A 12,458-nucleotide genomic window follows, 5' to 3' on the forward strand; every position below is an offset into this window, starting at 1 on the left:
AACATTTATTTCATTAGATTTTTATTCTATCAATCATTTTTAAATGCCCAAACAACTCACCTTGCACAAAATATTGAAAACCATCTAACCGTCAAATAGAATATTATAGTTTTTGTCAAAAAAAAAAAAAAATAGAATATTATAGTTAGAAGCTGCTTCAACGTACATTTGAACATGTACAAAACTTTGTTTCCCATATCACATGCTCTACCTCATTAATTTGTCTATTTAGAAGCTGCTTCAACGTACTTGAAGTGACTATCAAGTCCTCTCTAAACAATGCAAAATCAAAAGTTACTAAAACTAACTAGAAAATGCAATATAGGTTTGTCTACTAAACATTGTTAAGAAATACCATAGCTAAAATATGCACCTAAGAAAAAGCTTAATTCTTCATAGGCCTTGAGTCGTGGTTAAAGAGTTCGATGGATGAATCAACAACTTGCTACTCAGAATATTCTTTAGTAGGCAGCAGATTTTGTAGCAGTAAAATTCTTTAGTAAATCCCCAAAAAAATATTTAACTTTGGAAAAAAGAAAAGGCTTATATAATACATTACTTGCACAATTATTTGTAAACTACCCCAAAGGTTGATCAATAAAATATCTTTTGTGGACTCCGGTGCTCATTCTTCGAAATGGGTTCAAACCAATTCAACCATAGCCTGAAAATCACTCCATATGGAGCATATATATATATATATATATATATAACAATGTTTTGAATGAAAATTAAGTAAATTAAGCACTTGATGAAATCCAAACAAGATATCAGACAACTCAGCAGAATGATGTACAAGAGACAAACAAGAAGCTTTAAAAAATTGTTCGGACTAAAGATTGCAGTCAATCATCGAAATGAAGCCATGAACCTGAAGAGCCCTAATGGCAGCAAGCCTATGAAAGAGGGATATTTACTGAACAGATAACAAATAAGAAAATGAAATTAAATAAAATAATCAAAATTACTTACCTATGAAAGACAAAAGAGAGACTAACACAACTAGGAGACCATAGTGAAAAAAGAGTACCAAGAGATTGTTATTACACCAACCAGTTTAGTCAGAAATGTGGCTAGCCAGAAGCAGAAGCACCAATATCTTTGCTATGTTGTTCCAGTCCTCCCCTGTTCCCTCCTTGCATTGCTCCTCTAATGTTTTAGTTGGAATTAGGCTCATTTGAATGGTCTGACAAGGAATTTGTAGCCATGTGGCCACATCAAATGCCATGTGGCCACTTATACACAGTCAACGTGTGCCACTTACTCATGTGTTTTAACTCATTAAATTTTGTGGCAATACATCGTTGAATATGCGTACATTTCTTGTATAAATTAAACTCATTATTCTATAACAAGACTTTCTTCGTAATACTACCTCCGCTGTTTATCATGAGAAAATTATTGGAGATAGGGACTATACTCACTGCTGCCATGCACATATTAAAACTTTCAATACTTGATGAAACAGATTCCAAACAAACTATTTATCAATCATATTCTGAGATGTTCAATTCTGAATCCAATACAAAGGTATTTTCCCGCCAACTAAACCAACTCTACTATTACCACAATTTTCCATCATCCACAAGGTTCTGGTTCATCCATTAGACCCACGTTTATTTGAAATATTGAATAATGCTATATAAATGAAAATCCAAATAGCACATGGAAAACAAAAATTATTCATAACATCATATACAAGTTTGTACAATCATATAATTCGACTTAGACAACCACTGGTGTGGTAAAGCAATAAAGAAAAATCTTCATCTTCCCAAATGTGATGGGTATATAAACTTCAATACATTCATAAGTTTCATGTAACAGATGTTATGTGTATACTGTTCTTATTAAACTTTATCAATAATAAAGTTATATTATCCTATGCACAAAAGTTCAACCATACTCAACAGTCACACATTGCAAAAATTCAATTAGTTTAGAAATTATGGTAGGCAAAAGCCGTATGTAATACGTGAATTTCGGATACTAATGGAGTTGCATATATTATTGTGTACCAAAACACTTGAATTTGTCAATGTAAGCTCCCATTTATTTATCCATCAACTAAGCCAACAGTAACTATATCCTTCATCCACATACTTCCTGCAATTGATGAGCTGCAAGGTTATGATTCATTCATTTGACGCACATCCATCTGAAATATCGAATCATGATATATAAATGAAAAGTTAAATAGAACATGGCAAACAAAAATTACTCAACAGGCACACTCTGCGAAAATTCAATTAGTTTTATAATCTATGGTAGGAAAAATCCATATGTAATATGTACTTAATTTCAGATACTAAATCCATAAATAAAAAGTGGTTAGGCACACACACATACCTTAAAAAAATTAAAAGAAAAAATAATTGAATGATGGGACTAAATTCTTTATCATTTATTTTCTTCCATCTATGTGAGTGTGCCTAACCACTTTTTATTTATGTTTGTGCTCAAGCAAGATTTGCTCTTTATAAATAGTGGCACCTCTTGCCTTACAAATCGGTTTTATAGGTTTGAGTTAGGCTCAATATAAAAATCTTGATACATTGTATGGTAGAATGTTGAAAAACAACCCAAAAGTAAAAGAATAAAAGGAAATAAAAACGGGTATTTATTATTTCCATATACCTGTTGATGAAGGAATCGGTGTGCGACCTTGTATTCCCTCTGGAGGATGATGTGTTGAACAGAGCAATCTGAACGCCCTCGGTAAAGAATATTGTTGCAGCCCTGGTGAAGAACAATGTTGTAGTGCTGAACAGAACGATCTGAACGCTCCTGGTGAAAAATATTCGATACGAAATGCTCGATGCTCTGAAATAAAAATCTGAACTTGCTTCGAATTTGAACAGAAATTCTTGATGTCGGTGGAATCTGGAGTGATGCCATGAAAGGTGGAAGAAATTTTGGAATTAGAATTCTATTTAAATTGCTTGTTTTGAGAGTATTTGGGTTTAAACAATAACAAAACAATATAGAATGAATTCTTATAAGTTAGTTCATGAAAACAAAATATTTCCCTTTTGACATCAGAAATGGTCAACTCAGACGTATGAACCCTTCACTCTTAGTGGTGATGGACGGTCTTATCATGTATTACAGATTTCGATTTCCCAAACAAAAATGGATATCTAATACATGTTCCCTCATTGAACCGACTAGAAGTAAGAATAAGAAAATAAATAAACTAGTTTGCACTTATCAGTGATAGACAAGATTAACTAACATTTACTGTGAAACCATTTTGAATATGCAATTAATGATGTTATATACGAACAAGTTTTCTATTGGAATAGATAGCAACTGAACATAGATCCATTTTGTAAAGATCATTGAAAATATTTGTTGGGTTGATTGAATAGTCAAATAAATGATAAAATCTGGGTTTTATTTATAAAAAGAATCGAAAAATCCAGGAAAAAAAGTACCTGCTGGGCAATAATGTTCTCTCTCTCCTTTTCTTTAACTTTCTTCTCATTTTCTGCTTCAACTTTGTACTTTATAAGCTCATCTACCTTGCTCGTATATTCCCGAATAGACTAGAGAAAAATAAAAAATGATTATGAACAAAAGGAAAAAAGTAAAGAGACCCTTGTGAAAAAACATACCTGTAAGAGATAAGGGAAAGAAAAATCAATCATATTGTTCTTCCAAGCTAGCTCTAATGCAACATCTGGCCGTATTAGATCATAACAAGTAGAGAGGCACGATGCAAAACACTCTTTCTTCCCCTGAAAAACAAATACAGAAATAAAGCATGACCAATTAAGCAATAATGAAGTGTAGAAAGAATGAATATAATTCATAATGATGAAGAGGTCACAGCGCAGAATGTGACAGGGCCTAATCTGACCAGGATCTAATATATGAATACTTTTTAGACAAGGGTATAATAAAATGTACACCTGCTCAATAAAATAAACAAGCAAATCCTCCGAGAGTTCCTGGTTACCAGATTGATAGCAAGTTTCCATGCAGTCCTTGTAAAGTTTGTCTTGCTTTAACAAATCAATGGACTGTTTCCATCTTCCAGCTTTCTTGTAAATATAAGCAGCAACACGTCTTATCTCAAGGAGCTCGTGATTCTCAATCTGCTCGTGTGTATTGTTGAAGCCAATAAATAAGCATTTAAAATTTTGAAGTTTGCCAAAAGGATGTAGAACTCAATTTGGCCAAATAAGTAAGATAAGGAAAACCCACCTTCTGCGCAAGACCTATCTGATTGAAGTTGTCATACAAATCTATTGATTTACGAAGTCTATCATAGTCCTCCTCCTCAACATAAATTTCATTCAAAGCTTCATTAACCGCAAACACATTGCTGCTTTGAACTTCAACCATGTATGGCTTTATTAATCGGATGTGGCCCGCCTAAGAATAAGAAAATTTGAGCAACAGGTATAATTATTGCATTAATCATTTATAACTAATTATTTACTTAACCTAATAAGATTAAAATTACAGATATTAGGCAATAGTGTACAAGAAATATAGACCTTCTGCGCTATTTCTACAATACGGGCGTGTTCCACATGACGGGCAAGCACATTAAGAAGATCATTTATAATATCAGGATGTTCTTGCAAGTAGAAGTGAACAGCCTTATAATATAGTTCTACACGACCAACATTTACTATAATATGTTTGAATTGCATGTGGTCCCATGCTTCTCGAGAGTGATTCATTACAGTGATTGCAGCATTATTAAACTCTTCAAATTGCACATATAGGTATGTGAGTTCCTTCCAGAGTTGATGTTCATTACACGCCTGAAAAAGCTTGAGACTGTTGAGCTTAGTTGAGAACAACTTAATGTGCTCCATTAACATCTCAGGACGATATCTTGCGTAAAGAACTCCCAACTCAGTAAAGATACTCTCATGAGAACACTCCAGTTCTATCCCTTTCTCCATTAGAGAGATGAGTTCATTGAAGCGTCCTCTGTTCTGATAATACTTACAAACTTCTTGCAGATCGTCCGCCTTCATAAAAATGATGAGTGATTAGCCGTAAAAACGGAAAATGACAAACAAATCAACAGTTTATCTGCTACTTATTGTGTATACTAATAACTTGATGTTCTACACTTCACCGTAACACATCCCATTAACTTGCATGCAATGAAATTGAAATATGAGCGGAAAACCTGGCTACTGAAAATTGGAGACATAGGGGTGGGGGTGGTATTACTGTCAAGATAAAATAAATAAAAGTGTAATCTAGAAATGGTGCCACCTGAAAAATAACATTGAGACCACTAATCTGAGCTAAGGAGGATTCCCCAGCATCAATGCAGGAAAAACAAACATCCTTCCATGTTTTCAAACTGTTTGCTTTCTTAGCAGCATCAACAGCATCTTGGAATTGTTGAAGCTTCACCAATGTTACTGCTAACTTAGCCCAGTCAGGGATAAAAGAAAATATAATTTTTGCAGCCTCATAAAGCGCATCAGCATACAAGCGGTCTCCAACATTTGGCAAATTAGAAACATTTGGCATCAAAATAAACTCTTCAATTTCTCCAAGCCGGCCAATCTTTGCATATGCATAAATAAGCTCACTGTCCACCTTAGGCTCTTTGGTCTTCTGCCTAACCATGAGAAGGTACTTTACTAGGTCATGGTATACATTTGAAACTTCAGCAACCTTGATGACCTCTAAGAACTGAGTGGCATCATCTGCACGGATGAACAACTCAATTGCATCACTTACTAAGCCTTTTCTTAGTTTTGCCTTAGCCACCTGGCTCCATACAGAATCTTCTTCAACATAGAATGCGAACTCCATAGCTCGATCAATGGTCTTAAGGTTATCTAGCAGGACATTAACAGCCTTAACATTCAGATTAAATTTCTTGAAAACGGCAAAAGCTTCTTCATATAAGCGTGCTTCCACTGCCGCCTTCCCGACAACAGAGCCATCAAAGTTGTCCAGCCTATTTATGTAACTCATGACTCTTAAAGGATCTGCCTTTATTGCAGCAAGGATCAGTAAGCTTTTTAGAGTGAAGTTTGCACTAAAAGCAGAATTATGTAGCACAATCTTGTCGAGAAGGTCAATTACTTCATGGGTAAGATTGGCAGTCATAAAAGCTTTCACTGCAGCTGAAACTTGGTCAGGATTCTTGCATTTAGGCAAAGCAGTAGACACTACTTGATCAATCAACTGCCTTCTAAACACGTTCCCAGGATTTAGAACCTCTTTCCAGAGGCCACCATCCATCCGTTCCATAACATATCTGACACAAACAACATCATAAATAAGACGAGTGTCCCAGACTAGCATTTAGAAATACAATAACACAATATTAATGAAGAAATGTATACACACATGGCTTGGAGTTTGAACAAGGAATTTTTATTGGTCACATTAACAAGCTCATAGTCACATTTCCCCCTTGTGTAAGCAACAACGGCAAGTGTAGGGTCCCTTTGCTCACAATATTTACCAATAACACGAGAATCATAATATAGGTTGGTTGTGAGAAAACGTAAAGGATTATTATTGCTGTCAATGATGATTTTCCCAAGAGCATTATGCACATGTACATCTCGGCTCCCCTCCCACACAAGATCCTCCAAGATCTGAGTAAGCAAAAGAAGACGATTCCTGCATATAGAATGTAAAATGAGAAAATAATATGGTAATGTGGAGATGCAGGGCAGAGAGAAAAATATCATACCTCTTTACAAATTCTTCAACAAAAGGCTCAACTGGGAAAGGAGAACGAATTGAGAGTATAAGACCTTTAATGAAATTTTCAGGGCATCGATCATCTAACAACTGCCCTACAACTAGAGGAGCATTTTGAGGATTGACCTATAGGTAAGAAATATAATGTTAGAAATTCCGTTTAAGATTAGCATAGAAAGATTCAAAATTAAGTACAATCGCAAAAAAAAAAAAAAAAAAAAAAATTACCCTTTGAACATATTCTTCAACATAATGAAGCATGTTTTGTCTATAGAGATAATGTATGAGATGAAGAACAAAACCAAAACGATCACACACATTAATCAGTGGCCGTGCATTTGGAAGGTTGGTCTTCATTAGAAAGTTCTTTGTCTTCTCAGCATCATAATAGCATGATTCCCGGGTTACACGCTCTACCTCCGCAATATGTCCCGTTTTAACAGCTACTTCAATGTACTTGAAGTGAATGTCAGGATTCTTACTGTACAATATAGAATCAAAAGCCAAAATTATTAAAGTAATTACTACTAAAAGCAAAATATAGTCCGTCTAGAGAATAAATGCCATGTTCATTCTTCATTTAGATATACCTAGATCTTAAATGTGCACCCAAGAAAAGGTATAATCCTTCATCAGAATTGAATTTCTCAAAGAGTTTGATGCATGCATCAACACCCAGTTGTTTAGAATATTCCTTAGCAGTCTGCAGATTATATACTAGTAAGATTATTTTCTACAGAAACTATATTAACAAGAAAAAATAATTTAATTGAAAAGGAAAAGTCTTAAGAACAACATAGGATCCCTGTTACAGTACCTGCACAATTATTTGAAGATTTCCCCCACGGTTGACAAGTAAAAGTTGTTCCATACACTCCAGTGCCCATTTTCGGGGAAGGGTTCCAAAAAACTTAACAAGAGCCTGAAAATCACTTTATAATAAGAAGACAACATATAAACGACCAAGTAGATACAGTCACTCTAGAACCTGAAATCCAAACCTGTTGTTCAATGGCATCGGTTTTCACAATGATGCGTTTGATGTCGGGCAACTCAGTATAATGCTGCACAAGAGACAGACACGAAACTTCAAGAAATTACTCTGACAACAAATTACAGTCAGTCATTGGTATGAAAAGCCAGGAACCTGAAGAGCCCGGATGAAAAGGCCGGCCTTTTCACAAAGTTTAGCAATACGTGGACGATCATAATGACTAAACACGCCTTTAGCCAATATAGAATCAGCAACATTTGGAAAGGTCTTAAGATTGATTTCCAGCAGCTAAAAATGAATAGAGATAATTTTCATAAAATCACAAAAAAATATTATGACTCCATCAATTCGTAGATAAAGATTAAGGCAAAGAAAATAAAGGAACCTTTGTTTGAAGATGTCCATGTTCAGGTAAGTCTGACTTCAGTAGTTCCAACAAAAAGGCAGTTGCCTCACGGATCATATTCCTCTAAAAAGTAGAAACATAAGAGCACTTAAATAACAAAAGTAAGGGTTGACGACTTGATTTTTCCAGCACTTAAATAACAAACAAAAGGAAATGATTGGCTCTTGCTTTAACAAATAGTTCTCGGTACTCAAAATTAAAGGAAAACATACACGGGACGGTTAAAAACCAATACCAATGCGAGTCTTTGGAAAGAGAAGGCCTGATTCCATTAGATTTTTAGTTTTTTCATTAAGTAGAAAATAAATTTACTGAAATGCAAAAATGTGTTCTTCAATCTGCCACTTAAAACATTACATAATGGTTTTATAAAAGTCGAAGTAGAACAGGTTCAAGTAATCAAGTATTATGGGTTCTATAAAGGAAAATGAAGAATGAAATGGAGACGGAAATTGTGCACATGATACTTCCTTCTTTAAGTTAGGTCAAATTACAAGTTACGCTTGATATGGGAGAACAATGAGCTAAATAGACCTGAAGAAACAGATCAGCTATTTTGTTGTAGTCAACAGGGCAACCCCCCTCCATTCGCAACATCATCAGAGCAAAATCTAGAGCACCCTGCAATGGAACATGTTCTGAGTAAATGAATAAACAAAAGGTAAACTCACAAGATAACATATATTCTAGAAAGATAAACATCATAAGTAGCACACATGAGGTGCTATAATTTTATAAGTGCACCACAATGATCAGAACTGAAATAAGTGTACGAATAAAGTATTTCCATAAGGCAAAACTTGATCATTTCAAATCGAAGTACACTAACCTGGGCATCTGTTCGCAATATTGTTTGCAGAAGAAATAAGTAATCAAGAGTGTATCCAACCTGCAGCAAATAAAGGAGAGAAATACATTATGTACTGCAAAAGTATAACATTCATTTACCAGTCCAATATTCCCACAAATTTCATGATTTTGTAAAGGCTAATAAAACAAATGTTTCATTACCTGCTTTGAGTGTGTCAAAATCTTATCGTATTCCCTCCTCTCAGCAAAAGCTGCAATAACCTTTGGTGTGGCACTTGCTTTAGTATATATTTTCAATGCTAGGTCTTTATCTACTTTCTGCAATACATGTGTGTCTTTTATGATTGTAAAGACAGATGAAAGGAATATATAACAATCTAAATATGGTTATTGAACCTAGATTCAAATAGTGAATCGGAAGAACTTTTTTCTAAATTGAGAATTGGATCTTATCATAAATTGTAAGATACATTAAAAATATAGTATTTTCTTGTAAAAACAAGTGACATACACAAAAAACATAAGTTGATGTATCATATTCGAACGTCAAGATAATGCAAGATTCAAGTTAAAAATCAAAATGACGAAAAAAATATGGTTGGCTTCACAAAGTTCAACTGTCCAACCCCACCAAAAATAAAATCTGTCAGAATGAATCTAGAGTTATAGATTCATACTGTGATTCATGTCAAAATAGATACACACAATGGTTTCTATCGATTGGATGCATGTTTTGTTTAGCATCGAGATACGACTAGTATGTGTCGTAAGACATTGATAACAATGGATTTGAACAGATATTGCGTTCCAAAAGGGAATTGAAAGATCCAGTAACAAAGATATTATTTCACCTAGACTCTGCATGCAAGTGCTTGCATGTCCTTGCAAACATGGAAATCAAAACACCAAAAGCAAAAAGCCAATAAACGGGGAAAGGAAGGGAAAACTAATTATTTCAGTATAGTTTATTAGGGGCAGTTTGTCAAATTGTGGGATCTAGGGAAGGGTTGGAATAATGCCTGTTTGTTTATGCTTATAAGAAAATCAGTTCTACAACACAACATTATATGAGTCTCAAAAGCTATTTTAAATATAAGCTCATCCATACAGGGCTTAGCATTTGAACTTAATATTAGCTGCCACAAAGTAAACCAAACCAGCAACCAGGAAATGAATGTTTAGTGGTGGAAAATTGTATAAATTAATAACATATTATCAACAAATTCAATGGACAAATTACAAACTTTTTATATTCTGAAACAATAAATATATTCGAATGATAAAGAAACTAAGAATCAATTATAGATTTGTATGAGAACAGAACCTTCACAAGGTCACCAAGCTCTTCAGTGCATTCAAGTTTATCCTCTGCTAGCCATTTTCCTAAAAGTTTCTGCTTGTTTTGACTTACGGCTAGCCGTGACAGTTTCATTGACTCAAAAGCATCCAGTTTTCCGCTAGAAAACAGATGGTCAAAGTATTGTAAGCATGATGGTATTATTTGCGTGTCTTCCAAAGGTACGCTCTGAAAAATAATTAACAGAAGAAAATTAACAAAAGAAATGAACAACTTAATGAAATTGTCATGTTATTACTCTTCCATCCCATTCACACAAAAATAAACGTAACATTATGAAGCACGAATACTCCTCGGATTAGGCATGTCCCGGTGTCGGACATGTCTCGTGTCCGACACAGACACAACACCGGCACACATAATTACATTGAATTATGTGATTTTCTCAAATTATTAGTGGTGTCGGGGTGTCAGCGTCTTTGACGTGTCCGGTATCCATGTCCGTATCCGTGCTTCACTATTTTATTCCAACTCTATTTTAAAACTAATACAATATACATCACACTTATGTCAATTATACTTCACTATCCATCTATGGCAAGACTTAACACTCTCAATAATTAATAACTCTGTAGTTTCGACATTTCAGCTTGAAGGTGTGCGATGCGTGTCTAGTGTCTAACTGTTGTGTTTGACCCCGACACTATACTAGTATCAATGTCACTGTCGTATCTAGTGTCAGTGTTGATGCTTCAGAGATTAATAATCATACTTTTGTAAAATTGTTACACACTTTTATTTATTTACAAATTTTCTTAATCTATATAAAAATAACTAAAAATTAAAATTAAACAAGTGGAGTAATAATAAGCACAATTAATAACCGGCAACGGCTATTAAGACTTAGTTCAACTAACAATGTCGATATTATTAGGCTGAACACCTTTATCCGGTTTAAACCGGACCTCGCAATTGTGTGTGAGTTTCTGGTGTTGGTGTATTGACAAGAAAGAAAAAAAAAGCAACAAACACACGCTCACAGCTGAATAGAAACAGTTAACATGATTGCAAAAGCAGAGTGCAAAAACCGTTATTATAACAGAAAATAGGGTTTGATGTTTGGAATGGGAATGTGAGAAATTACTAACCGTTGAGGATTCTTCCGTGGAGTTAGGAGCGTTATCAGCCGCCATGACAATCGAAACAGAGTTTTAGAGAGAGAGAGAGAGAGAGAGAGAGAGAGAGAGAGAGAGAGAGTTGAAATTTTGAAGAAGAAAGTTTGCGAGTAAAAGATTGGAATTTGGAACACAGTGAGTGAGAGTGAAAGAGTGGAATGAAGAGAATAGAGAAAAAACTGTTTTGTTATAAGAGTGACGTGTGCTACAAGCAAGCATAAGCATTTATATTTTTTAAAAATCAAGGGCATGATTGCATAACCATATCTTATAAATTAGAGTAAAACATGTTTTTGAGTTTACCTTATATGTCACTAGCGAAAAGGCGTGCGAGAAAGTCATATGGTGGGAAAAATAATAGCCAATAGTTTATGTTACATGATCGTCCTGAGGATATGTGTAGGTCCTACTAGATAGAGTTATTGGGTCGACAATACTTGATTAAATGTTTGACTATTACTTTTCTCACTCTATCTACTTGAAGAACAAAAGACAAGGAACACACCCTATTTTTTGAGGTTTTCAGATTATAAATAAAATCCGAATTGCTAAAAATCTCATTTTTTTTTTCACACCATAACAAAGAAAAAACTCAGCTTGGAGTCTAAAATCCGAAAACCACATGAGCATTTTCAGAAAGAAAAAAATAGGGCGCACGAAAAATGAATAGGGTGGAAAAAGTAATAGACTCAATGTACTTAGAACAATTTAGTGGGAACAAGACGGATATAATAAGTAATTTCATTATATACCCCTCCCAGACTTATGCTTTTACCCCCTTGATTTTTTAAATTCCTTTTTTGTTCTTCTCACTTTGATCTTACAAAAAAATACTCTCATTTCCTGTATTTTCTTTCCCTGCAATTTTCCAAAAAATAAGTTGAGAGTTTTAAAGATTTCCAAATCAAAAAAGTTGTTGAAGAAATTCATTTTAAGTTTTTTATTATATTAATTTTTAGAATTTCAAACATAAGTTATTCATAACATTTATTTTATGGTGACAATTACATTACTCATCAACTTTCTTCAAAAAAAAAAATTACATTGCTCATCAACAAAAAGTGGATAAAGTTA

General features: G+C 34.2%; 1 protein-coding gene across 1 annotated transcript; it reads right to left on the minus strand.

The window, feature by feature from the left end:
• Positions 1–1,643: 1,643 nt before the first annotated feature.
• LOC146923251 (clathrin heavy chain 1-like) lies at positions 1,644–11,584 on the minus strand. The gene is made up of 21 exons (XM_085715935.1): positions 11,358–11,584; positions 10,237–10,437; positions 9,114–9,230; positions 8,932–8,991; positions 8,637–8,723; positions 8,082–8,165; positions 7,850–7,984; positions 7,704–7,766; positions 7,520–7,624; positions 7,293–7,405; positions 6,931–7,183; positions 6,692–6,828; positions 6,340–6,618; positions 5,245–6,247; positions 4,506–4,991; positions 4,210–4,380; positions 3,915–4,100; positions 3,618–3,740; positions 3,438–3,548; positions 2,638–2,883; positions 1,644–2,158 (listed from the first exon to the last, which is right to left on the minus strand). The coding sequence occupies exons 1-21, from the start codon at positions 11,400–11,402 to the stop codon at positions 2,129–2,131; spliced, it is 4,035 nt and encodes a 1,344-aa protein (XP_085572061.1). The 5' UTR covers positions 11,403–11,584; the 3' UTR covers positions 1,644–2,128.
• Positions 11,585–12,458: the final 874 nt, after the last annotated feature.

The sequence above is a fragment of the Medicago sativa genome, chromosome 5 (genome assembly GCF_051527215.1).
Source record: "Medicago sativa cultivar Bolivia chromosome 5, Bolivia_mono, whole genome shotgun sequence".
NCBI lineage: Eukaryota > Viridiplantae > Streptophyta > Magnoliopsida > Fabales > Fabaceae > Medicago > Medicago sativa.